General features: G+C 52.3%; 1 protein-coding gene across 2 annotated transcripts; it reads left to right on the top strand.

The window, feature by feature from the left end:
• The first annotated feature begins 54 nt into the window (after positions 1-54).
• PTGES (prostaglandin E synthase) lies at positions 55-27,721 on the top strand. 2 transcript variants are annotated; one of them, XR_012648311.1, is made up of 4 exons: positions 55-381; positions 5,698-5,780; positions 13,514-13,898; positions 27,702-27,721. XR_012648311.1 is itself a non-coding variant. In XM_075015080.1 (3 exons), exons 1-3 carry the CDS (start codon positions 274-276, stop codon positions 13,761-13,763), a joined length of 441 nt encoding a protein of 146 aa, XP_074871181.1. In that variant the 5' UTR covers positions 55-273; the 3' UTR covers positions 13,764-14,571. The 2 variants fall into 2 exon arrangements, 1 of the variants encoding a protein (XP_074871181.1); XM_075015080.1 differs by lacking the exon at positions 27,702-27,721 and having other exon boundaries at positions 13,514-14,571.

The following is a 27,721-nucleotide window of genomic DNA, read 5'->3' as shown; positions in this document are numbered from 1 at the left end:
GTCAGTTCTAGGGCTCAAAGTGTGTGTGTCTAGGGTGGAAGAGACACAGGCTTTGCTACCTCTGTGGGTTTTTTTGCATCCATAGATCTGCGGAGAGAGTTGAGCCATTCAGTGCACCAAGCACAGAGTCGGTCTGTGGGTGTTTATGTTTGGACTTGAGAATGACTCGGAGCCGCCCCCCTGCCTTCCCAGGCTCACTCTCCACTGCACTGCGATTGAGAGCGACTGCATCCTGCGTAAGGAAACACAAAGTCTCTCCCATCTCTCCAGAAAATGATGGAAAACGAAGTGTTTGCATCGTTTACTTTCTACAGCACGATCTTGATTCTAAAAATGTATGTTCTTGCCATCATCACGGGACAAGTGAGGCTCCGAAAGAAGGTAAGACAGTACGGCTTCTGCCCACCAGAACTGCCTGCTCTGCTTTGGGGTTTCTGTCAGCATTTCTGCAACTCTGGAGTTTGAGCCTTTAAATAGCATCTGACTGGTTTGACGGGCTTTGAACAAGTTGGAAACAAACTATGTTATATAATAGCTGCAGTAGATGAGCATGGTGTGGTGTGTGTTTCCTTTCTGTCTGCAATGTGTTTAGAGTACAATTCGAAAAGATAACCAGTAATGGGCAAATCTAAAATGCCATGCAGGTGAATTCCTTTTCGTTACCTATCTCTTTCAGTTTGTCTGTTAGAAACTAATCTTTTAAAAAGTTGTTTTTGTAAGTGACTAGCCAAAACTCCCCTCCACAAAACATAATAACCCTCCCCAAACAAACAAACAAACAAACCCAATCCGTGAACTGTGTGTCTGTGGCTTTTTAACGGCTAAATACCTCCTTGTGTTTGTTACTGGAGGATCTAACTTCTTAGGCATGAAACAAGTCTGGATGGAAGTTGTCTTTTGGATCGGGGAGTAGAACAGAAATATTTTTAGTGCAGGCAGAAAATGCTGGGCTGACACATCAACTGAAATTAATCAAACATTAGCTCATAGTTTTTCTCCTCTTGCTCGGACATTCTGTCCTTTTTCCTTTAAAAGATAAAAAAGGAAGTGCAGGGGGTGAGATTGAAATCCCAATGGAATGCCCTGCAACAAAGAAAACTCTGCTAAGAAAGCAATTCACGACTAGTAAAATTGCTGTTGGAAACTGGTCAGGCTTGCAGTGGGGGAGGTGGTTTTGCGTGTTTATTAAATAAGAGACCTGGTTTTGGGACCATCACGCTGAAGACCCAGAACTTCTATGCTGTATATCTGATGTGCTTAACATGGTTTGGACTTGCCCTGTCACCCTCATTGTGCTCTAAAACCCTGGTGTCCAGCACGCTAGCCACTAGTCATGGGTAGCTATTTGGCTGGTTGAATGTGGGTTGAACAATAAAAACTCAAAAATTGTTGCATTTAAAAATAATTTGTCAACAAATAAAATGGCCAGAGAATTAAAAAAGCTCCAAAGTTCTTTCTCACATTAGTTACTTTTCAGAATAATGTGGTTGGTTCACCATTTCAATAGCTACTATGGAGGCTACTGCTTCAGAACTGGCGGGCACCACGGCTCTAGGACAGTGGTTTTCAAACTGTCAGGCAGTGGGTCACTTTTCTGTAGGGTGATCAAGGGAACAGTGGGGTGCTGAGTCAGGCTTCCTGCCTATCCTGATACCTTGGACTGGACTGCATCCCGGAAGTAGACAGCAGCAGGACTGGGTCCTACATGGGGAGGCCATGGGGCTCTGAGGGCTTCCCCCACCTTGATCCCCGGCTCTGCACTCGCATAGGCAGGGAACCAACTCTGCCATCTCCAAACGAAGCTATTCCTGGAGATTTTTTCTCCCACAACATGACATAATGCAATTTTCTTAAAATATCTTATTACAATCTCCAGGGTTGCTTTTAATAGCCCCTTGGAAATTGAGGCAGACTGCAGGAGACCACAGGCCTGAGTTCCTGTAAGCTGGGTGCCCAGCTGATTAGCAGAGTGCCCACAGTGAAGTTTGTGTTTCTATTGGTGGTACACATTGGCACATGCCTCGGTGCACATAAAAATTTATTCTGTACATGAATGGAAAAGATTAGAGGGAACATTGCTACAAGCCAGCCCTGGAGGGTTTGCATCCCTACTACCATCCCAGCTCTATTTCAGTACTATTCAAACTATTTCCTGTATTATACAGCAGATCACATGGGGCCAAAATTGAGTTAAGCATCCAAAATGGCTTGGATTACAATCCTGGTTGCTCCAAATTGTCTTGGCCTCAGTTGGAAGGTGGTGGTGATACGGGAAGACTTAAGAAAAATCCCTCTAGATGTCCTGAGTTAAAAGATGCGCACATGCTCCCTGTGCAGCTAACTTTATACCTACGTCACTTGGGTTTTCGGGTTTTATTCAGGGAGATGCGGGAATGTCTGAAGCTTGGAACTTGCTGCACTGGGACTCCTACATTACTGGGGTGGGTGGTTTAAGTCCATTCAAAACTAATCACTCGGACCACATGATGTACATGTGGGTAGCTGATGTCAAATGACACCACCATCTGCTGTGCATGGCAGTACAGGTTGAACCTCTCTTGTCCAGTACCCTGAGGACCTGACCAGTGCTGAGCAAGAGAATTTGCCAGACCATGGGAGGTCGGTCTAGCACATCACCAACAAGTCCACTGCTAACTGGGTACTTAGAAGACATTTAGGGGTAAATTACAGCTAAATAACAGCACAGAACGCTGAGAGGCAGGACTGGTGACTGTAAGCAAACTTCATGGGACCACAGGAAGCTTGGCTACATCCATGATAAGTGGCTGTCCAGCTAACTAAAACCATCCTGGATTATGGATGTTGCTGAATGAGAGAGTTCTGGATTAGAGAGATTCAACCTGTACCTCCACAATGCCCTTGAGCTGACTCCTCCCCCATTACCAGAGGGAGCAAATTGAAAAGGGAAGCAGCCCGATTCCTGAAAATGGCTGGATTCTCCTGAGGGTTCTCTTGCTCTCCTCCACATCCAGTTGAAGACCCTTTGTGCCAGCGCCTTGTCGCTGTTGTTCTGTGGGATTGGGCTGAGGCAGCAAAGCCAGGCTGCTCGCCTCTGTGCTACCTCCACTGCCGGGATTAAAGTGCTGTCCTGGCAGAGCTGAAACTGCACGTCTCCGCCCACCGGAACTAAGGAGAGCTCCCTTGGAGGCCAGTAGTAGTAGGGCCATTATCTCTGCAAGTTGACTCTATAAGTATAGGGGTTCCTTCTCTCTCGGACACACAGTTCAGCCTATATCTCTTCCTCCTTTCTCAAAACAGATAAGAGAAAGGGCTTAAATCCTGCTTCCCCTGGACCCAGTGGGACAGAGCCATCCTTAGGATTCATGGGGCCCTATGCAATAGTATTAAACTGGTGCCCCGGGCCCAACAGCAGCCTGGGGGAGGGTGTGACGATGATTTTTTGAGGTGTAATTTTTATAATCATCAGCAATGCACCAAAGAAATAGTTTAAGGCAAATTTTAAAGTATGTCGACTAACACAGTCAATTCAGAAGCTGACAGTCTGTTCTGGGGGTGGCAAATGCCTGTTAAATGCCTTTATAACCACTTGTGTGGCTCTTTCACAGGTTCAGTGTTCTGCTAATGGGTCTGGCAGGCTTTTTCGCTTGTCAGTTAACTAGATCCTCTAGGGAGGAAACAGAGCCACAGAACAGGGCTAGGACAATATGGGTAGGTGGACAATGAGATGCAGTGGTACCTCAGGTCTGGAAAACTTCAGCCCCTGGTAGCTTCAGATTATCTTGTAAGTGACTGAGCACAGAAGCTCCTAGGAGTGGCTGTCCTTACGACTTTGTAAGATCTAGATTCCAGTAACAATACCCAGTGTTGCTCTGTTCAGCTTTGCATTGGAGGCACATAGGCACCTGAGAAAGGGATCCGTGGAGGCCAGCAACTCATCTAAGCTAGAAAGGAGTGAAATGCCAAGGAGGGCGCTTAGTTATCTTCAGAGTTGCCCTGATCCCTCTGGCTGGCAGGTCAGAGCTGGGCACCTCCACCTCCTGCAGGTAGGCTCTGAAGCCTAGACAGCCTCTCATGTAGCCCATGCCCTAGAAGCCACAATTGTGTGTGGTTCTCTCCTGCTCTTCCTACATTCCACTGTGCCCCTGGTTGTCTCTGTGGGAGCTGTTCTGACTGGGCTGTTCTATGCCCCACCAGAGCATGTCTAGAGGCTCCATGGACAGGAAAGGCATTTGCCTTTACCCCTTATGGTCTAGATCCGTGGTGTGCAAAGCACTCAACAGCCACCTGTGGCTGTTGGGCCAGTTGAGTGTGACTAGTGGGCTTGAGCAATAAATATATTTTCAGAATAATGTGGCTAGTTCTCTGTAGCAGTGGCCACTCTACGGCCTACTGCTTCAGAACTAGTTGGACACCACAGGCCGAGATGATGCTGGGTCTTGTAATGAATGCAGGGCACTGGACTTGATGACATCTCCAGGTTCCTTCCAGGTCTAAGATTCTGTAATTCCCCAAGTTCCGCCCCTTCCTGCTCCCACCTCTGAGCCTGCCGCCTCTTCCCTCCTTCTCTAGAGCCTCCTGCATGCTGTGGAACAGCTGATCCCAGTGGGGAGGAGGCACGGGGGACGGGGAGGGAAGAGGTGATCGGCAGGAGGGGGGAGCTGAGGGGGGGGCTGTTGACATACAGTAGGGTCACCAATTCAATTATTTGCGAGCGGCTGCTTACCCGGGGCCCCGGGCAGGAGCCCCAGCAGCTGGACTCCAGGTGGGGAACGCCGGCAGCTGCCATATCTGCGGAATTCAGCATTCACGAGAGTTCTCAACATGGAATGCTGGTGAATGTTGTGACACTACTGTATTACGGTGGCTCTTTTGGCAATGTAATTGGTAAATTCTGGCTCCTTCTCCTGCTCAGGTTGGCCACCCGTGCCCTCGGGATTTGGGGTACAGGTGGGGCTGTCTGGCAGCTGAGGGCCATTTTGAAAATGGCAGCGGTGCCTAAGGCAGCAGATGAGGCCCCAAATACCTTTTGAGTAGCTGGGCCTGAGAGTCCAAATCCTTAAGCTGCTAGGAAAATCTCAGCCAAAGAGCCTGATCCTGCAAATGCTTGTCAGAGCAAGCTTCATGCTCCAGCGCCCTGAGCATGGGACAGAATTAATCAGACAGCTGGCAGGACTGGGCCCCACGACTGAGTAGAAACCACTTATTTCATAAGGCACCTAAATGCATCACATCCTCCATGCTACGCGCAGCCCCCGAGGAGCTGGCTTTGCTGTGGGAACATTAACTCCCCATTTCCTGACTCCTTTTAGTTGAGCAGCCTTTGCCTTGTGCAGCAAACTCAGTTGCATGGAGCTTCCCAGCTTGAGAGCCCTGCGCAGCCACGGAGAGCCACAGACCGTGTCTTCTGCAGTTCGGATGTGGGTATAAATGTTGGCTCTGTGGCTCAGACCCCGTGTTCCCTGTAAGCTGAGTGCTTGGGCAGCAACCCAGGAGAGAGGCAGGTGCTGCGCAGCTGATTGGCAGAATGCCTGCAGCCACCCACAGCTGGCACCCTGTGCTTCTGTTGGTGGTGCACATCCACACATGCTTTGGTGTATGTTACAAAATTTATTCCACCCTGGATGGAAAAAAAATTAGAGGGTCCCTCCTCATGGCCTGTGGGTCTTGGTGGGAACCATCTCCTGATGCCTCTTGGGTGGCAATTCTGTCTTCCAGGCTTTTGCCAATCCGGAGGATGCCCTAAGGAACGGAGGGCTGCAGTACTATCGGGAGGATCCAGATGTGGAGCGATGTCGCAGGCAAGTGCTGTACTGGGAATTGCAGGAGTTCCTCTGGTGTGGCGAAACGATGCCCAGCAGCTGCTTGGTGTCACGGGAGGGGTGAAGCGAAGAGCTCATTAATTTGGCAGTTGCCTAGATGAATTGATCAACAACAGCCTGAAGCAGGATCTCATCAGCAACTTTTGCTGGAGCCAGTTAACTATTAATCAGAGGCACCGGCTCATGCAACATGGAAGGATTCATGCCTGGGGTCATGAAGCCATCAGTTCTGAGGGCCTATTGGGCCCAGATTTTCAGTGTCCCATGCTGCTGCGGGCATGTCTTTAATTAATGCACTAAGTTCCCGCCAGATCCCCCAGCTCTGCCCGACCCAAATCTCCACTAATCCCTGCACAGCTCTGACAGCATTGTACTCCATGGCCAGAAATGGGTGCTGCTGTTCTGGCTCTGGGCTCCCTCCCAATGCAGCCAGCATGGGTTACTGTTTCAGTCCTAGGTGTAAGAAAGCCTCCCAAGCAGTTCTGAACCTGTGTTAAGGAACTTAGTGTTTATCTGACAATGAAACCAAAACCTATGGCTATGTCTACACTAAGATCAACCAGCTCTGAGTCAATCTTCCAGGGTTCGATTTCGTGTGCCTGTAGGGATGTGCAAAACTGACATCTCAGGGGTTGCAGTCGACCTCTGTACTCCTCGCGAGACTCATGGAGTAAGTGAGGTCGATGGGAGAAACTCTCTCGTCAACCTTCTTCAGTAAGGAAGGCCAGGTAAGCTGAGCACAGATACGTCGAGGCAATTGCCGTCGCTAGACCTGTGTATCTGCATTTGACTTACTTTGCCTAGCGTAGGTGTAGCTTAAGACCTGGTTCACGCTCAGTGTCAGCCATCATGGGTCCCACAGCAAGGTGGGAGGGGGGCCTGGCTCCACATCTGTGGGAGGGGCAGTGCCAGGGAAGGGCCTAGGGGCAGATTCTAGGGCAGTCAGCTGTGAGCACCCCTTGGACCGTGGCGCTACCCCCCTCCAGCGCTGCATGGAGCAGGGGAGCAGCATTGCTGCAGCATTTCAAAGGGGCCCATAGCTCCAGCTGCTGCTGCCAAGTAGCAGCTCTAGCAGCCAGAGCTCCGGGCCCGGTGCAACAGCCGTCTTTGCCTCAGCAGGCCTGTCTATGGTACAGAATGAGGTTCACATAAGGCACCTTCCTGTGATCTAACTCTGAAATCATCTACACTAAAATGTTTTGCTCCTGCAGATATAAGTCACCTGCTACCCTAATGTGGAAACTCCTCCTCGGCGAGAGGTGTAGCACTTACGCCAAAGTCATTCGGTGGATGCACTGTCAGTTCAGATTCTGTGTTGCTTACATCAGCCATGGCTGCCTTTCAGAACCTGTCCCCCAGTGCCCCACACTCACGATGAAATCGGTGCACGTGCTTCTGGTGAGGACGTGCACCGCTGACACGAGGGCTGTAGTGTGGACATGCAGACGTGGGGTAGTTGTTGCTTGGCTGCAGGTTGATGTAATGTGGCTTGACTTAGTTTTGTAGATTAGACTTGCCCGAAGCATGCGTGTGTGTGCAGGGCCACTGATAGGGGGCAACAGGGGCAGTTGTCCCCAGGCCTGGAGATTTAAAGGTTGTTATTGCTGCTACTATGGTGACTAGAGCCCTGAGCCCTTTAATTTGATGTTGGAGCCCCCCCATGGGGTGGTCTGGGTGGTGCTGAGGGCTGGCTGCCCCCTAGTTTTGCCCCTTCCACCCAAGGCCCCACCCCTTCCAGGTGTTGGGGGGTGGCAGAACAAAGCCCCCCTCCACACCCACATTACCCAGGGTCCAGTGAAGTCTATTGCCAGCTGGGTGTTTGTGCGTGTTAGCCAGGTCTCTGGAAAATGCTAACGCAGACAAAGCTCTGTAGTTGTAACTGTGATGTGTCAAAGCAACCTCCACCATGGCACACACTGTTGATTTCACCTCGCTGCATTAGAAAGCTCACTGCAAACTGCCTGCGTGTTGCCACCACTGGAATTTTCCATGAGGTAACTAAGAGGAATGCTAAAATTCCCCCTTTTTGGCAGCGAAGACGAAGCCCTGGTGAAGATAAGGCAGGTGTAACTTTAAGCCCCCCTCGGGTTTTACTTTAACCACCCCCCAGGGTTAGAGTCTACCCTGGGTTATAGAGACAGCAGTAACCACAGCTACAAAGCTAGGCAAGGCCTTTCCAGGAGAAGACAAAGTCTCACTTGCCCCAGCAGTGCGGCTCTAGGAGGGGACAGCTCAGGTTTGGAGTTGTGCAAAGGGAGCAGTGAAAAGCGAGAGCTGAAAGAAAACAAGCAGAGAGTCTGGAATCCTGTGGCCTTCTGTGGACCCCCCTGATATTAGACTTGGCTGAAAAGCTGCCTTTGTTGCTTTCCGTCTCTCTGGCTGAGGCCTCTCTGGGAAGAGTCCATGTGCTGGCATAACTAGCGCCTGAGAGTTTATTTTTGTTGAGCTAAGGGCTGGTTAGCAGCTGAGGCAGATTGGGCCCCCTTTCGCCTTGCTGTCCCTGGGACGTCCAGCGTGTCAGAGGAGAAGCTGGTTGCATGACACAGAAATGGAGGCGAAAGGAGATTTAAAGTTGTTTACTGTGGAATATAAAACTGCCTCTGGAATGTAAGCAAAGGATTTGAGGGCCTGGCCATCAGGCCAGATAAAGTAAAAGCTCCAAGCAGGAGGTGTGTGCTTGGGAGATGGGTTGCTTATAGAAGCAGGGAAATGTGCTGAGATGGAATGTGAGAACAGGCTGCCCCCCTAGTGTCTGCCCACAGGAAGGATAAGAGACTTACTACTGCTACCAACTTAGGGAAGGCACTCACTGAAGAACTTGTGATGTCAGATTTGTGACTGTGAGAGGGAATTGGTGGAATAATTATAGCATCCATGTGGAGCAAAGGGGTGGGAACCCCACTTTGGGCCTCACACGGGCTGAACACGCAAGGCCATATCACACGGAGGACAATTTATTACAGAAACCGACCAGGGAGGGAGGGGCAAGTCGCTGAGGTGGAGCCAGGCTCATGGCGGGTGGAACACCCTCACTTGATAAACCAGACCTGCCCTCTCCCTGCCATTTGTCTTGGGGACCGCTCAGTGTGCAGCACGGCATGAGGTGAGCTGCTCCAGATTTTGCCCCCAGAGTTTAGCAACCAAGGCAGGCCCCAGGGAAGAGTTATTGAGGAAGAGGCACTGAAGAAGCTAGAGAATGGAGACAGCCACCCAGGGGAGGGTAAATGGGGACTGGGGTTGGGCCTTTCAGTCAGCTGTTAAACTCTTGATTAAAAACAAACAGGCTCCCCGGTGGTGGCCTTTCCACTCCTGCAATGCTTGGGGCAGGAAATGGCTTGATTGAAGTGGCCGACACGGGCTGTGGTCGCCTTGTTTACATAAAACCTCATTTGTGGCCCTGGAGTGAGGATGAGGAGACAGGAAATGGTGAGTGGTTGCTTTGGAACGGCTACATTTTGGCGCGTGCGCCGTCTCCCTCAGTAATGGGGATATGGTGATTGGAAGCAGCTGCAAGGCGTCAGTCATCCAGCTCCTTCTTCCCAGCATTCCTCCCTCAGCGTAAATGCTCAGTGTGCAAACGGTCTCATTGGCCCCCCCACACCTTTGCCACGGAGACAGTCCAGGCATGCCAGGCGAGCTAGTAACATGTCCAGAGGGAATCATGGTGCAGATGAGTGTGGTGCTCTCCTGCTAAGGCTAGTCATGCTACGGAAAAGGTCAGCGTCAAGCAGGCTGAAACCGCTGACAGCCAGGTTTTTCAAAGCCTTCTTGCTTAAGGCTTAGTGCTTGAGCTGGTCCAGAAATTTTCCCAACAGATGTTTTCCATTAGGGAAAATACAGAATTGACAAACTCAGAATGTTTGTGGGTATGTGCGGGAGTGTTTTTGGATCCTTTACCAATGCTTGATTTGCCTTTTGTTGTAGTATTAGAAACTGTGATGGACAGTGAGCTGGCACCTCAGAACATCATGACTCTTCATATCCTATCGCGACATATAGTGTCAGAGTGCGATAGGCCAGGCTCTGATGCTGTGGCATGTTATGAGGCCGTCAGGCTGGGGAATGGTGAAGTGCCATGTAATCAGTGTTCCCTGTAAGCTGGCTGGTTCTGCAGCCACTCAGGAGAGGAGATTCAGACGCTGGTCAGCAGAGCGTCCACAGCTAGGTGTTTGTTTCTACTGGTGGTGTGCATCTGCACGTTCCTGCATAAACTTATTCTGCACGCAAATGGAAATATGGGAGGGGACGTTGCATATGAGAGATGTATTGCTAGCCCATTACATTATGGCACGATACCCTATCTCATACAAACTGAAGCAGTACATTTCACATTTTTGTCCTGATTTGAGATTAAACCAAATTTAAAATCTGGGACTTATCCAAGGGATGGAAAGTCCAAATTCAACAAGCTGTACTTATTTGTATTGTGGTAGCGCCCAGGAGTCCCACTCATGGACCAGGGCTGCATAGTGCTAGGCGCTGTACAAACAGAACGAAAAGAGTCCTTACCCCAAAGAGTTTACATTCTAAGTTAGCACTTCCATAGTGAGCTACCACTCATCTCGGGGGGGGGGGGGGTATTTTTTTTAACTCTGATACGCAAAGGAACAGTGAAGTGAGTTTATACCCTTGTCCTTAGTACAACTTTTTCCTGACTACTTTTAACACTAGAAATATGAGTCTCATCTACCCTCCCTTCCTGGAAGACTCTCTGGGCAACTAAAGACTCAGTAGGCTTATGACCTTGGAGGTACCAAGCCAGTGAAACCTGACTGGGAGAGGAAGGGTTTTGCTTTGGTCAACCTGTTTAAGGTTCTGCCCCTACTGACATGCAGGTGGTTTTTGAGTGGGGAGGAGATTCACAGATAACTAATGTGTTCTCTTGCTAAGGAGACCAGCCGTCTGTCGAGCTTACTGTAAGGTAGGCAGATGAGGTCAGTCCTATAGTCCCTCCCCTTGCTGACCTCAACAGTATTTCAATCTGCTGTAAAACTGTAGTGTCCTGTCTCCAGTGTGTTTGTACCTGGGGATAGCGAAGGCATGTTAGTGACCTTGTAGTAAGAGCCCCACTCTTTTGTTAAAGAAAACAAAGCCTGAAACTCTTTTAAACACCGATGCAACTCCTGTGTCCACCGAAGAGTTGAAAGGGAGGGTAAAGAGCACCTGATAAGCACTGAGCGAGCTCCTGCCCCATTGTGCGAGGTCCCCTAAGGAGACCTCCAGTTAAAACAGGCAGGGGAGCAGCTCACGAAGAGGCCTATAGCCTCACCTTTTGCAGGTTGCCTGGGTAAGTATTTTGTAGAGACTGGCCTAAGCCTGATAACTCAGCGCTGCATCTGAATTGCCAGCATTCCATCCCTGGTGGGTGTTCACCTTAGGGTTTTTCCCTGGGCCCAGTCTCTAAGCACAAATTGAGCCCCGCAAGAAATATGACTAAGTGCTTTGTCATCTCTATCCCAAACGACTGGAAGGCAAATGTATAAACTTTAAGTGGCTCGTGGGATAAGCCTGGGCGTGAGAAATCAGCTACACCTATTTCCTGTCCTGTCTCCACTCCTGGGTTCTGCTGCCCTGGTTTGTGCAACCGGTTTTCAGTTCAAACAAAAGCTGCATTTGGGTTTGTGGGCATGTGCTTTGGAACGGCTACATTTTGGCACATGCACCGTCTCCCTCGCTAATGGGGATATGGTGATTGGAAGCAGCTGCAAGGCGTCAGTCATCCAGCTCCTTCTTCCCAGCATTTCTCCTTCAGCGTAAATGCTCAACATGCAAATGGTCTCATTGGCCCCCACACCTTTGCCACGGAGACAAAGGTGCATTTGGCAACAGTTACCTGTAAGACGCAGTGGGGATTTTGCAGGCTGGGAAGAGGAATGGATGCGTGCCCAAATAAACAAGGACACAGGAAACAAGACTCTGGGAAGGAAAGCAGAGCCATCCGTGGGGCTTGGCTTCCTCTGAATGAAGTGGGGCAGAGTTGAAGAAGAGATAATTTCATGCATGGGAGTGGGGAAAGGTCTCCATGACCTAACCCTCCCAGGGAGCTGCCATGTGAAGGAGACTAGTGGCTTTTTAGTGGACACCCACACTGGTCTTAGTGGAGGGGGGACAATCCTACCAGGTACAGGAATTGAGGGCACTCAGCAACTTCTAGGAATGGGGCTCAAAGAGAGAAAGTGGTGCACAGATCCCATCCAGAGTCCACCAAGTTCAATGGAAAGACGCTCATGGACTTCGACCAGACTGGTCCCTGACAGGTTGGCATGAGCTGGGCTATTATCTTAATTATTTTATCTATTGCGGTGGCTAACCCATGGCTCTTTGAGCCATTAAACACAGGTCCTCCTCGGAGCTATGTGCTGGGAGTGATGTCCTCCGCTCTGCACATGCGCCCCAGCGCTTGGAGGGAGAAGCACTTGGTAGTGATGGCTCTGGTGAGTCACTGGCATGGAGTTTGAGTGGCCAGGTTGCAGGACTGGGGGTGCCTGGCTCTGGGGGAGGGCATTAGGTTAGAGGAGGGAGCTGAGGGTGCCTGGCCCTGGAGGAAGGGGGGATTGAGCCATGTATTATATATTTTTATTTCTCTCTCTCTCTCTCTCTGGATATAGATAGATAAAAATAATATAATACATGGCTCTTTGCACTCTATCCACGTGGCTCTTTGCACTCTACCTGTGGCTCTTTGTCCCTAATTGATTGGCCATCCCTGTTATGTATAATGTGTCAGAGCCAGTAGCATGGCATGGAATTAAGGTTGTCCGGCATTTCTCATTAAACTCTCCCCCAGCCAAAGGAGGGGGCAGATGGGCAGAACTAGGGAAACTTGCATCAAAAAGTCAATACAGGCTTGGATGGTCTTCAGTTTTCTTTTGGCACGTCCTGGGAAGTTTGGGAAGAGTTACGCACACATCTGTGTGCTGACGTAGACAGCCAGGGTTTTGGTTTCCCCAGTTTCTAGAAATGACTGCTTTGTCCTTGTTTCACCGACTCTTCCCTGCGGGGTGGGGACTGCTTCACTGGGAAAACTGCCTCTTTCGATAGGTTCTACAGCCCCCTGGGTGTCCTAGTGCAGCCCTTTTGTGGGGTTTTCCCCTGTGTTGTTTTTCATCGAGAACCCTTGCTTTAAAGCCACTGGCTGAGAGAATAAGATGCCTCACTCCCACTGCAATCCAGCAGGGGTTGGGTACCAGGCACCCCTGAAAATCTTGGTGACTTTTCATTGTTTGGCTGACAAGCTTCCTCAGTGGCATTCCTCCTGCCAGTAACCCATCCATCCTGTTCTGGAGCTCTCCTAAGGGGCTACCATGGGAGAGGCCACCCAGCCCAGAAAGGCAGGGACAGCAACATGGGCGGATTGGCGTTGCCAGGCCCCTGTGCAAAGGGATGTGGGTCTGTGTCCTCAGAAGAGGTGGGGCACCAAGCAGCAGCTGCAGGGCTGGACTTCAGAGCTGTTTGGAGTGCGCCACACAGGGCTCCAGTGGCAAATTAAAGGGCCCCCAGCTCCAGCTGCCGCTGCTCCTGTGATAGCAGCACCTGGGAGCCCCAGGTCCTTTTGAGTGTCCAGGCTCCAGAGCAACTGCCCCTTTTCCTCCCCACCAGTGGGGCTGTGTATGGGTGGGAGGGGAGAAGAACTGGCCAGTTGAGTGGTTGGTGGGAGGGTCTGGACTCCAAGGCAGCCCCATAAGCCTGAACTGTCCCGTTTGCATTTCCAGGGCCCATCGCAATGACATGGAGAACATTTTCCCCTTCCTCTTCCTTGGGGCCATCTACTCACTGCTGGATCCCAATCCCCTCCTGGCCAGGGTCCACTTCCTGATCTTCTGCATGGGGCGGATAGTTCACACCACGGCCTATCTGCTGCAGCTGAAAGCTCCCACCCGCTCGGTGGCCTACAGCGTGGCCCAGCTGCCCTGCTTCTCCATGGCCCTGCAGATCCTCTTCGCAGTCATTACACACTGGTAACGGCCAAGAATAACCCACAGATGCTGCGACGTGTGTTAGAAGGACAGGACTTTGCTGCTTTCCCAAGAGATGGACTCGCCCTGCAGTGGCTTCCGCGCAGGGGTCTCCCAGCTGGACTGCGCTCATCCCCTCTGGGTGCGTGTGATGCCCCCTGTACGGGGCAGGCTGCCAAGGTGGAAGGATGTCCACTCAGGTGGATGCCCACTGCTGAAACACACAGTAATGTGATCAGTATCACAGCCATAGCATGGTGGTGTCTTCCAGGCTGCTCGCTGGCCACCTGGGGGTAGGGTTGTCGGGGGAGGGAGTGGTGAAGAAGGGGACGATGCCCAAGTTAAGAACACAAATTAAGCCAGGAAGTGGTGAAAAATCTCTAAGCAGCCTGGCCCCATCACGCTGGGGAGAGGGAAGGCGGGACCCGCTTTGCTATGAGCAGGCGTTGTGAAGGGACACAGAACCCTAGAACAGGAAGGAACGCTGAGAGGACATCAAGTCCAGTCCCCTGCGCTCATGGTGGGACCAAGTGCCACCAGGAGTGGGTGAACCTTTGTTGGATCCAGGACCATTGTCCCACAGAAAACAGCTCGGGGGCTCATGCCAGCGAGAAGCTAAGTAAATACATTAAATAACCCCCACTCCCATATGTGGCTCCCAACTGAAAAGTGGAAATAAAAGACATTCACCTCACTACCCTCGAGCTCTACTCCAGAGCCTAGGGAGACTGGAGCAAGTAGACTTTGTGGGAGCCCCACCTAGGCTCTGGAGTGAGGCCAAAAATGAGGGGTTGAGTGCATGGGAGGGGGCTGCCAGGGAGCAGGCTGGCGGGGGGATGTGGGAGTCTGAGCAGGAGATAGGGGGCAGGAGTGAGCTTGGGCTGGGTGATCTGGACAGGAAGTGGGGTGCAGGAGTGGGCTGGCGGGGGGAAATTTGGAAGGGAATGTAGAGCAGGATGGGGGTCTGGGTGTACGGGAGGGTGCAGAAGCAGGTTGGGTGGGGGAATTGGACAGAGGTGCAGGAGTGGGCTGGAGTGGGGAGTGTGGAAGGTGTGGGGGCAGGAGCACAGTGGGGGTGTGTGGTCTGGAAGGGGGATGCAGTAGCAGGGATGGGGGCAATGTTTCCTGTAAGCTGAGTGCTTAGGCAGCCACCCAGCAAAGATTCAGGTGTCACCCAGCTGATTAGCAGAGCGCCCACAGCATCCACAGCCACCAGCATGTTTCTACTGGTGGTGCACATCCCCATAGGCCTTAGTGCACACCACAAAAGTTATTCCCTGATGGATGGAAAAAGTTAGAGGGAACCCTAATGGGGGGCCTGGGAGAGAGGGCACAGAGGGGTTTGTGGTTCAGGGTCTGGACAGAAAGGGGCAGGGGATGGCGGTGTGGCGCAGCTCCAGGGAGAGAGGGGCTTCATGCAGCACTACGTGGTGCAGGGACGTGTTCCCCACTGGCACCATTCCCTGCCACTCCCATTGGCCATGTTTCGGCCAATGGGAGTGAAGGGAGCATGGCACCTGCATGGATTGCTTCCCCGTAGAGATCATCCCTGACAGGTGTTTGTCTACCCTACTCGTAACTATTCCTAATGATGGAGATACCACAACCTCCCTATGGAATTTATTCCAGTGTTTAGCTACCCTGACAGTTATCAAGTTTTTCCTAATCTCCAACTTCTACTTCATTGCTGCAGTTTAAGCCCCTTGTTTTATCATAAGTGGTCAAGGAGATTATTTTTTCCCTCTTGTAACAAACTTTCAAGTACGTGAACTGTCATCATGTGCCCTCTCAGCCTTCCCTTTTCCAGACTAAACAAACCCGACTCTTCAGTCATCTCTCATAGGTCATATTTTCTAGACCTTTAACCATTGTTGCTGCTCTTCTCTGGTTCTTCTCCAGTTTGTCCTGAAATGTGGCACCCAGTGCTCCTAATCAGCACAGGGTCAAGTGGAAGAACTGCTTTTTGTGTCTTGCTTCCAACACTCATTTAAAACATCCCAGATGAGGTTTGCTTTCTTTGCAATCATATCACACTGTTGACTCCTATTCAGCTCGGGATTCACTATGAGCCCCAGATTCCTTTCTTCAGTACTCCATCCTAGATAGCCACTCCCCTTTTTGTATGTGGGAGGCTGATTGTTCCTTCCTAAGTGGTGTAATTTGCATTTCTCCTCATTGATCTTCATCCTCTTTACCTCAGACCATTTCTTCAGTTTGTCCAGATCACTTTGAATTATAATCCTACCCTACAAAACACTTGCAACCCCTCCCAGCTTGGTATCATCCGCAAACTTGCTAAGCCTACGCTCTATGTCTTTAGCTAAATTGTTGAGGAAGCTATTGGACAGAACCAGTCTGAAAACTGATTCCTGCACAATCCCACTCGTTATGCCCTTCCAGCCTGGCTGTGAAGCATACACAACTACTCTCTGGGGCTGCTTAGCCAACCAGTTATGCCCCTATCTATTAGTAGCTCTGCCTAGCCTGTATTTCCCTGGTTTATTTATAAGAAGGTCATCTGAGATTGTATCAAACGCTTTATTAAAGTCAAGGTATACCACAGCTGCTGTTTTTGCCTTATCCACAAGGCTTGTTATACTATCAAAGAAAGCTATCAGGTTGATTTGACATGATGCCTGCGTCTACACTAGCACACTACGTCGAAGGAGCCTATTTCGAAGTGAGGACATCGAAATAGGCTACTTCGACGCGTATCGTCTACACTTCCTCCAGGGCTGGTGCCGTCGACATTCAACGTCGAAGTAGCGACGGGGAACGTCGAAAGGAGCCGCCCCGGAAGGAAATGCGGAGCATCCACACACGCAAGCGCTGCCTGTTGAAATAAGGGGCCAGGAAAGCTCATGGACCGGGTCACAGGTTGGACTAGCCCTTCCAGGTCAACAGCAAGCCGCTCCTTCAAAGGGCCCCTCCCAGACACACCTGGCCTGCATAGCACGAGGGCCGCAGGGTACTCTTCACACTCGCGCAGACCAAGTCACAGCAGATATGGACCCCCCAGCAGCAGCAGCAGCAGCAGAAGCAGGAAGAGGAGGGCCTCCAGGTAGTCATCCAGGGGGCAAGCGCCCTGCTAGGTGCTGTCCGGGAGGCTGCCCAGTGGTTCCTCCCAGAGGAGCCCTTCCTGGGGGCAGACAGGGACGCCCCTGACCACGGGGCTCCCCTCTTCCTCTCCCGCCAGCTGCTCCCTCACCTGTGGAGCTACCCCAGCAACTCCGAGTGGTGGGAGCAGCTGGTCATGTGGGAATGGGATGACATGTGGCTGCAGAACTTCCACATGTGCCGACAGACCTTCCTGGAGCTCTGCCAGTGGCTCACCCCAGCACTGAGGCACCAGGACACCCGGATGTGGCACACCCTCCCCGTCGAGAGGAGGGTTGCAATAGGCATCTGGAAGCTGGCCACTCCAGACAGCTACCACTCCGTGGGACACCAGTTTGGAGTGGGAAAGGCCGCGGTCAGGGCCGTCATCATGGAGGTAAGGAGGCTTGGGCATGCACCCACTGGAGGGCAGGGGGGCCGGGTGTGGGGCTGGGAAGGCAGGGGCCGATTATGGGGCTGGAGAGGGAGGGGAGCCAGGGAGTGAGGGGCTGGGCAGAGGGGTACCCGGGGAGGTGCCCAGGAAGGGGGTCGGGGGGGAGGGCCCTCGGGCACCCTGCATACCCTCATGGGCGCCTGTGTTCCCTCCCCACAGGTGGTCCGTGCGCTCAATGCCATGCTGCTCCACAGGGGCATCCAATTCAGGGACCTGGATGCAGCTGTCGCCGGATTGGCCTCCATGGGGTTCCCGAACTGCTTCAGCGCCCTGGACAGGACCCACATCCCCATCTGCGCCCTGGACCACAGCGGAGGAAGATACCTAAACCGCAGGGGCTACAACTCCGTGGTCCTGCAGGCCATGATGGACAGTCGGGTCCGCTTCCAGGATGTGTATGTGCGCTGGCCCGGCTGCACACACGACGCCCGTGTTTTTAGGAACTCGGGCCTGTGCCGCCAGCTGGAGGTGGGGACCTACATCCCTTAGAGGGACACCACCTTGCCCCTCTGCCTCGTGGCGGACGTGGCCTATCCCCTCCAGTCCTGGCTCATGCATCCATACACTGGCCACCTCGATGCCAGCCAGGAGCAGTTCAACGCCTGCCTGAACCACATCCGCCAGGTAGTAGAGAAGACCTTTGGCTGCCTGAAGGGCCACTGGCGGTGCCCCCCTGCCGGCCTGGATGTCAGCCTCCAGAACATCCCCCAGGTTGTGGGCACGTGCTGCATGCTCCACAACATTGTGGAGAGCAAGGGGGAGGCTTTCGTCTCGGGGTGGGCGGTTGATGCTGGCACGGGCTTCCTCCAGCTGGCCACCGCACCCAGCCTCCAGGCCCACCGTGAGGGGCTATGGGTCCGTGAGGCCCTGCAGGCCCACTTCGATCAGGGAGACCCCTGAGCACCTCCCTGGCCTTTCCCAGAGGACCCCCACCCACACAGCCTGCACTGCCTGCACACTGCCCCCAACACCTGCACGCCACCCCCACAACAAACACATGCTTCCAGTTATTTGGAAAATAAAACCTTTTTTTTTTAAAACTGCTAACTTTGTTTTGTGCACAACAGAAACTGCAACCAATATACAAAAAGGGGGACAACTATATACATGGGGGCCCGGCGGACGCCTCGGCCATTGGCCCATCAGTCCGGGGTGGGGGTAGAGGGGCGCAACCCCCGGCGGATATGGCTCGCAACCCTCCCCCCATGTCCACGGTCCCAGGTGTGGCCGGCTGGGGGCTGGGAGGACCGGCAAGTACAGCCGGGATGCCTCCACTGGCTGGTCTTCAGCCCCGGCGGGCTCTGGTCCTGGGGAACTTGCAGGTGGCACAGCAGGCGGTGCAGCGGGGGGGCATCAGGTGGAGTGGCAGGGAGGGCAGCTCAGGGGGCAGCGGGGGGTGGGAGCCGGGTGACAGCCTCCTGGATCAACCCAGCTATGTGCTGGAAGACCCCCATGAAATCCTCCCATGCTGCCCACTGCCAGGTGGACTCCTCCCGGTCAAACTGGAGTCTCTCCTCCGCCACCTCCATCTGCTACCGGAGAGCTGCCAGGAGCTGGGGGGTCCACAGGGGCCATCCCCAGGGTCCGGCAGTGGCGGGACCGTCCTGCTGGCCTTGGGGGTGTCTCCAGACGCTGGCAGTGGCTGACCGCCGGTGGGCTGTCAGGGATGATGGAGGGTGCCTGGTTGCCAGGGGCATCAGGTGGTGCAGCTGCAGAGAGGGAGAGAGGGAGGGGAAGGCTGTTAGTACAGTGCTGTGGCCTGGTTTCCCCACCTGCCCTTGGGTGCTGGGTCTCCGTCCCTGTTGGTGGGTGTGATGTCCCTGTTGGCTGTCCTCATAGCACTGTTTCCCCAGCCCCGGGGTTAAGGCACAGTGCTGTCCATGGGTGTGGGCGCTGATGGCCATGCTGCTGTTCTGGGACCGTGCTGTGGCTGGGCGGTTGCGGGTTGGGGGTGTGTGAGGCTGCTGGTCATGTCTGGTGCCCCCGCCGCGTGGGCCGTGGGTGTGTGCTCTGTGGGGTACGTACCAGACTGTCCAGTACCGTGGTTGGGGAAGCCCAGTGGGCAGATGCCCGGCTGGTGCTCTGGGAGGGGAGGTTTATGAGGAGCCGCCCCCGCCCCCCGCTGCTGGACCCCTCCTCCGCTGTCTCAGGGCAGGGGGGCGCTCCTCAGATGGGCCCCGGGGTGCAGGGCTGGCCTCTGGGCTGGATTCCAGCTCCAAGGCCTGCTGGGTCTCGTTGGCCACGGTGTCAAGGGTGGCCAGAGGGGAAGAGGTGTCCCAGGGGCCCAGGATGTCCCTGAGCTCCCTGTAATAGGGGCAAGCGGCTGGGGCAGCCCCAGACCAGCTGGCCGAGAACTGGGCCTGGGCGTACCCCTGCCGCAACTCCTTCACCTTACTCCGGATGTGATCTGGAGTGTGGGCAGGGTGACCCCGGGTGGCCGGGCCCTCAGCCAGTCGGGCGAACGCTTCTGCGTTCCGCTGCTTGCTTCCCATCACGTGGAGCACCTCCTGTTCACCCCAGAGCCCCAGCAGGTCTCGGAGCTCAGCCTCCTACCAGGAGGGGCCCCACCTCTTTTGGCCCCCCCTTGGCTGCTGGGGGTGCCTGGGTCCCTTCTGGAGGGGAGCCTTGGGGGCGCTCGGGGGGCTGGCTCGATGCCATGGCGCTGGTTAGAGGGATCGGGGTCTGTAGAGGGTGTGCAGGGCTAGCACATGCGTGTGCTGCTGCCTGCACGCTTGCAGCTTCCTGCCACAGGAAATCTGGGTCCGTGGTGCTTTAAAGGCTGCTGTGCGCGGGGACCACAGAGCCCCGCAGGGGCTGGACAGAGCGTCTCAACCCCTCAGCTGATGGCCGCCATGGAGGACCCTGCTATTTGGAAGTAGCGGGATGCAGATCGTCTACACATGCCCTACTTCGACATTCAACGTTGAAGTAGAGCGCTTGTTCCCATCTTCAGATGGGAATTGCGATTTTGACATCTCGCCGCCTAACATCGATTTCAACGTCGAAATAGCACACGGTGCGTGTAGACGCGACGGGTGCTATTTCGACGTTGTGCCGTCTACTTTGAAGTAGCCGGCTAGGGAAGATGCACCTGATATGTTCTTGACAAATCCATGCTGACTGTTACTTATCACCTTATATCTTCCAGATGTTTGCAAATAGATTCCTTAGTTATTTGCTCCAGTATCTTTCCTGGCACAGAAGTTAATGGACTGGTCTGCAGTATCCCAGGTTGTCTTTATTTCCCTTGTATAGATGGGCACTGTGTTTGCCTGTTCCAATCTTCTGTAATCTCTCCTATCTCCCTGACTTTTTCAAAGACAGTAGTTAGTGCCTCAGATATGTCCTCAATCAGCTCCTTGAGTATTCAGGGTGCATTTCAGCAGGCCCTGGTGATTTGAAGACATCTAACTACTCTAAGTAATTTTTAGCTTGCTGTTTTCCAATTTTAACTTCTGAACCTACCTTCTTTTCTCCAGCATTCACTATGCCAGCTGCCCAATCACCTCCAACCTTCTTGTGAAAACCGAAACAAAGAACTCATTAAGCACCTCTGCCATTTCCCTATTTTCTGTTGTTATTTTTCCCTCTTCATTGCCTCAGAGGCCTACCCTGTCCTTGGTCTTCCTCTTTCTTCTAATGTAGTTACAGAATGTTTTCTTGTTACCTTGTATGTCTCTAATTAGTTTGAGCTCATTTGTGCTTTGGCCTTCCTAATTTTTCCCTACTTACTTGTGTTATTTGTTTATATTCATCCTTTGTAATTTGACCTAATTTTCACTTTTTGTAGGACTCCTTTTTGATTTTGAGGTCATTCAAGACCTCCTGGTTAAGCCGGAGTGATCCCTTGCCAGACGTCCTATCTTTCCTACACAGCGGAAGAGTTTGCTTTTTGAGCCAATGATAACATCTGTTTGAAAAACTGCCAACTGTCTTCAATTGTTTTTCCTCTCAGACTCATTTCCCCTTACCATACTAACGCCATGAGTCTGCTTTCATACCAACGCCACGCGTCTGCTAAATCTGCTTTCTTGAAATCCATGATCTTTATTTTGGTGGTCTCCCTGCTACCATGCCTTAGAATCATAGACTCTGTGATTCTGTGGTCACTTTTACCTAAGTTGCCTTCCACTTTCAAATTCTCAACAATCCCTCCCTATTTGTTAACATCAAATCTAGCGCAGCTGTTCCGCTAGTGCTTTCTCCACCTTCTGAAATAAAACTATTGTCTCCAATTCAGTACAAGAGTTTGTTGGATAATCTGTGCCCTGCTGTGTTCTTTTCGCAACAGATGTCTGGATAGTTGACGTTCCCCTTCACCACCAGGTTCTGTGTTTTGGACAGTCTCATTAGTTGTTTAACAGAAGCCTCATCAACCTCTTCTTCCTGGGTAGGTTGTTTGTAGTAGATCCCTATCATGACATCACCTTTGCTTTTTACCCCTTTCATCCTTACACAGAGACTCTCAAGAAGTCTGTCTCTTATGTTCATCTTGACCTCAGTCCACAATGTACACATTTTTTATATATAAGGCAACACCTCCTCCCTTTTCCCCCACGTGTCCTCCCTGGGCAAGCTATACCCTTCTACACCAATATTCAGTTGTGTATATTATCACACCAAGTCTCTGTGATACTATGTTCTAGTTGTGTTTATTTACTAGCATTTCAATTTCTTCCTGCTTATTCCCCATACTTCCTGCATTAATATATGGAGAACTGAGATACTGATTTGATTTTTGCTCCCAGTTCTGTCATCTCTCTCTTTTCTTCCTGATGTTACAGCCCATGTTCACCCCAACTTCTGACCTGTCTCCCAGGTCTTCATGTATATGACTTGGCTGTGGGTTTTGGTCACCTCCCCCGCCCCCGCATCTAATTTAAAGGCCTCCTCATGAGGTTAGGCAGACTGTTTCCATGTACTCTCTTTTCATCTCCTCTCTTGGCACTGATACCGTAGCAAGAAAGGTAAAGTAGGAATGAACTGAGCCTCTGTATTAACCATCCTTTCCTGCCCAAACCTTGCCGCTACTCTTTTCTTAGAGAGCCCAGACTGTCTTCTTTTTTTTTTTTTTTTTTGTCTTTTAACTTCCTAAACAGGAAGAAGTTAGTAGTGCAGCATCTCCTGCTGCCGTGCAAATCTCTGCTAGGAAGCAGCACCCGAAGAGTTAACTCTCAGCGTGTGGTAGTAAAAACACAGAGGGAAATAGTTACTGTGCACATTCTCCTTCCAAGGCCAAGTTATATCATCAGTTCAAAGAAGTGGCAGTTCTGGGCCCCTGAGATCAAGATTTCATTTTGCCGGTAAACCCCAGAGCTAACGCTCCCTTTGCTTTTGGGGTGAGAAGTGGGAGCTGGCTGGGAGCACATCTGGCCACCACTGGACTCCATACGGCAAAGAGCACCGTGCTCAAGGCGTTCAGCTCTTTTCAGATCCCTGCCTTTTCTGTTTGCTACGAGTACTGAGCTGTGCCCTCATTTCAGCAGAGCTTCACATGCCATGTAGGGCTGAGTGGAAGATGTCAAACTGAGGTGTGTTATTCTTTCCCCCTAGCACTTCCTTGGTCATAAGAAATATAGATTCATAATAAAACAAATCCTATGTATTCCTCTTCTCTCCCATTCCTGGTGTCTCTATGTGTGTATCTGTGAGCCAGGCAGAATACCACCTCATGCCCCTGTTGGGAGGCAAAGTCCATTGATGTGCTGGGGTAAAAAGGGCCGTAATGCACAGCGATAACATGCAGTACAGAAATAGCACTTTCCTCAGTGACCTCTTGGCTCCTATTCAGTTTTCCCCTAAGCTGTCCTCTTGTCCACCATGACTTGCTGGTGCTGGCCCTTTAAATTTGGCCAAGCCAAAGTGCTGCAGGCCTAAAGCAGCCATGTTTGGTGAGTGGCTGCAGGTTGCTGCATCTCCACCTGTCTGTCCTAGCTGGTGAGTCTCTTTCTGTTCAGTTTTCTCTTGCTGCCCAGGATGGGCCCTTCTCATCCGATGTATGATGATGTTACCCTGGCAAATGTTAGTCCCCCACCCCAGCAAACAAGGAGTTAATTATATAGCCAGGAGGGGCAAGTTGGAGCAGCAGCTGGAACCTGGTTATATGTGTCCTTGTGTCCTCTGCTGAGCTGGTCGCTTGGCAGGCCAGAGAGGTTGGGGTAGGGGATGATTGTTCTCCTTTGCTGCATGGGAAAGTTCAGGTAGGAGGGGCACCAGCTGCGTGGGTTCAGCCTGGATCATAGGGTTAGGAGTTTTCCTTCCTTGCAAGGGGAGATGAGCTCAAGTTTTTATCTCCCCTCCCCTTTTAGAAAGAGGGAGAGATGAGGAGATTCTAAGGCACAGGTGATTCCTGGCAGCACTTGGGAGCTGAACCCCCTGTGCCCCTGCCAAAGTGTTAATTGTTAATGGGATGCCCCCATAGGCCCCCACCCTGTACCTCCCCCAGCAGATACCAGTCACTTCTGTTCTAAGCCACCCTGCACTGTGCTGCAGCTGTCTTTCTGGTATGGCCAGCTGCAACTGTATGGCTGCCTTGTGTTCTCTTCAGCCAGCCTCCTCCATTGAAGTGTGTGTTTGGGAAGGGGCAGGACGGAATCTGGATAAATTGGGACTGTGATCAGACCCCTTGTTGCTTTTCTGAGGGGCGGAGAAGGGGCTGTTGGGATCTATTTTGGGGGGTGGGGGAGGAGCCGGTGGAGCACAGAAAAATCCAGTTTGCTGTTGACATTCGCTGCGAGTTCTGTGACATTTCTCTGTGGTCAAGTTTTCTTTCCTGGAATCGTGATCACGTGACTCCAGGAATCTTGGCTTTCTTCAAACAACAAACTGTTCATTTCCTGGCATGACGATTCCAGAGGGAAACTTGGGGCTAGTGAGCTGTAAAAACTGGGGTGGGGCTGAAGGGAGAGGCAAACAAATAAAAATCTGGTGCTTTGGGGGTTTTTGTTGTTTTTAATTATTTTTAAATACGGTAAACTCTGTTTTAACTGGTGTTCAATCAGCCGGTACTCTAAAACAACCGGTCTTAACAACAGCTGCCCCCAGGTACTATCCCGGCACCGAGGTTTCTTCTTCTGGGGGGGCTGTGCTGCTCGCAGGCAGGGAAAGGATCCTATCCCGCTCTAGCCATCGATGTCACTTCCCCTTCTTAAGAAGTGACTGGCGCTGGGACGCAGGTGGGGAGCCAAGCCGAAACTGCTGCATCTACTGCTCCCCATCCCTCCCTGGGCCTGGGCTGCAGAGGCTCCAGGGCTGCTCAGCAACTGTCACCAGTGGGGAGGGGGCAAGGGGAGAGCCACTGGGGGGTGCTAAACTCCAGTGGAGAGTGCAGAGCAGACTGTGTGGGTGGAGGCAGCGCTCCAGGGCCAGGCTGCAGAGGGCTTTGGGGAGCCCAGGGCTGTTCTAGGGCGGTCCCGCTGTCAGAGAACTGGCAGCAAAGGGATCTCCTCTGTTGTCTGTAATATTTTAACATCTGGCAACCTCCCAGTCCCGGGGCTGCCAGATATGGAAGAGTTTATTGTATCCTGGGGCTTGGGGTGCTGATTCCGGGCTCTTCGTTAAAGATGAGGGGTTGGCAATGCCGAGTTTGGGTCTCCCTGCACCTGCCCAGGAAGACAGCACCTGTCTGACTGACGCACTCCCCCCAAAAGCTCCTTTAAGTTCTTGTGTTCCTGCTGGCTGCTCTCTCTTGTGGCCAATCACGGCACTGCCTGTGTCCTCTACCCCAGCTATGTGCAAACAGCTTCTAGATGGAGCCTCCAGGATCAGCCCAGCCTGAAGAATGTGTGTGTATCTGCATTGGTTGGAGGAGGACCGGGGAGTACTAGCAATTGACAAATTGTCTCTTTTATGGGATTTGCAGGGTCTGAGGTTTTTGTGAGTGGGAGCAGTGTTCCCTGTAAACTCTGCATTAGGGCAGCCACTCAGGAGAGGATCAAATGCTGCCTAGCTGATTACCAGAGCACCCTCAGCCAGCAGTGTTTCTACCGGTGGTACACATCCACACATGCCTCAGTGCACGTAACAAAATTTATTCCCCACATGGATGAGGAAAAAAAATAGAGGGGACTTTGGGTGGGAGCACGATCGAAATGCAAGAAAAGATGCAGGAGGGGGTGGGCCTGGGTACCACTGGACAAGAGTGAAATTAAACAACTAATGCCTCACAGGGCTTTAAAGTAGGTACCAGGCATGGAGGAATATCCAGCCAGGCAATGTAACCAAAATATGGCCATTACCACATGAAACTGTGCCCTGGTGGTAGGGAGGTTGCTGCAGGGTGGATCAATGGGAATTCAGTGTCTTCTTTCCCCCACAAACCCTGGGGTGCCTGTGTCAACTCGCATGTGTTAGTGACAGAACGAAAAAAGCAGTCCTGGAGCACTTTAACCATGCCTTAGTGACAGCTTACTCTGTGTGGTGGGACAGCACCCCCTTGTGGTGTCAGTCCGTTATTGGGTCAGCAGGGTCTGTACATGACATGTTTCCATCTTCCTAGACTGAGCTTACTCGCCGCAAATGTGCTTTCCGCTCAATCTGCACTAGATCTTGTACTGTAACACAGGTCGAACCTCTCTAATCTGGCACCGTCTCATCTGGCAACATCCATAATCCGGCATGATTTTAATTAGCTAGATTTTCGCTTATCATGGGTGTGGCCAAGTTTCCCGTGGTTCTATAAAGTTTGTTTCCAGCCACCAGCCCTGGCTCTCAGTGTTCTGTGCTGCGATTTAGCTCTAATTTACCCCTAATGTCTTCTAAGAGCCCAGGAAGCAGTGGAAGGTGATGGTCATGCTGCAGACAATATTGACCTATCATGGGTCGGCAAATTCTCTCATTTGATGCCAGAGGTTCAGCCGGTACAGCAAATGGTTCTCAGGAAACAGACTGGACAAAAGCTAGATGAACAGTAAACAGAAACCTCTCCATTGAGCATGTGATGGCTCATGTCTTAATATTATCATGGCCTTGCAGCATCTCCACGGACCTCTCCCCAGCTGCCTCAGTTCCACCTTCCACCAGTAGCCTGGGGCTACTCCTAACCGCAGTGTAAACGCTAGGGTGAATGTATGTTGGGCAAGGGAGAGGGGAGGAGGAGAAGGAGGAGAATATCCACCAAGATCTAGTTGGAAAGAAATCACAGCCTGGTGTGATCCAGCTGGACCTGATCACAGGTCTCACTCACAGGGTGAAAAAGTTCTGCTGCTACACACAGTACCCATGGGGTGGGTGAACTGCATTCCCAACCGGTGGAGTTGAGTGGCGTGTGGTGCCTGGGCTTGTCGGGAGTGCAGACGGGTGCAACTAGCTGTTCTGGGGAGCTTGCAAGCTCTGATTTTGCCCCCACACCTGGTCACCACCTGCTTAGCTGTCATTAATTGCTTTACCCCGATTTCTCAATGTATTAAAGCCTTGGGGCTGCAGCTGGCTTGAACTTGTGTCATTGGGCAAAAGAGCTGTCCCAGTGGCTCAGGTTTCTTTCCATCTTGTTTAAACCTGGGCAAATCCTGGCAGGGGAAGTCATGCAGCCAGGGATGGTGCAGGGGGGTTTATAGCGCTGGATGGTGTCATCTCTGGCCCTTGACAGGCAGCGGAGTTGCGGCAGCATCTTGCCTCAGTGCCTATCTGTGCCTGTTGCACCTAAGCCTGCTGACAGAGCCAGCGGAGCCAGGGATGGGATTATGTCACGGCCCAGGCAAATGGCTGGAGGAACGCTCCCTTTTTCCTCCATGAGGCAAAGAGGGCAGCCAACCCCAGAGGGCGGGCGGTGTTGCGAGCCGGCTCACGTCGCCTCAGCGCTGCCCAGACTTGGCCCGATGGCCCCTCTGCCACGATGAAGGGGCAGTTGGGCCACGTCTGAGTCAGAGGCAACAGCCCGCCCCAAGTCGCAAGGCCATTTGCTCAGGTTTGGCGTGGCGGCTCTGCCCTCGACAGAAGAGCAGCTGGGCCAAACCTCAGCAGTGCTGCGGGCCCGGGTGCCAGGTTGTGTTGTCCAGAGTGGGGAAGCAGCCTCAGCCCTAGGGGGCAGGACCCTGCGGTGAGGATCCTGTGAGTTTCTGACTGTTTCCACAGCCTCCCCTCCCTCCCCTCCGCCCTGTCTGGCTGTAACATTGAGGCGCTGGTTTGTTCATGGGAATGCCGCTCTTCATCAGCAGGGCAGTCGCGGAGCACCTGGTTTTAACCATGCAGCTCAGGGAATGAGGTTTCACCGGGAGCTTTAACATTGCTTCCCAGGCCCCAGTGCTGCCCTTAACTACGTGGTGCCAGTCAGAAATGTGCCTTGCTAGCTGAAGTCCTAGTCACACCTGTCCTCTTCCCTGAGCCTTGATTTAATCCCTCAAACAGGAACTAGAAGGACGGGTGTGTAGCGACTAAGGGTTATTCCTCCCACTACAGGGTGAAACTCTCTCGCCTGG

This window comes from Carettochelys insculpta, chromosome 21, assembly GCF_033958435.1.
Source record: "Carettochelys insculpta isolate YL-2023 chromosome 21, ASM3395843v1, whole genome shotgun sequence".
NCBI classification, from domain to species: domain Eukaryota; kingdom Metazoa; phylum Chordata; order Testudines; family Carettochelyidae; genus Carettochelys; species Carettochelys insculpta.
Note: the sequence above shows the minus strand (reverse complement) of the source record. Positions and strands in the feature narration are given on the sequence as shown.

What these genes read in the sequence shown, in the direction of transcription:
- PTGES (XM_075015080.1), top strand. Translation starts at nt 274, where the DNA reads ATGATGGAAAACGAAGTGTTTGCATCGTTTACTTTCTACAGCACGATC. An exon ending in AAGTGAGGCTCCGAAAGAAG is followed by an intron (nt 382 to 5,697) that starts GTAAGACAGTAC and finishes TCTGTCTTCCAG; the next exon opens with GCTTTTGCCAATCCGGAGGA. An exon ending in GATGTGGAGCGATGTCGCAG is followed by an intron (nt 5,781 to 13,513) that starts GCAAGTGCTGTA and finishes TTGCATTTCCAG; the next exon opens with GGCCCATCGCAATGACATGG.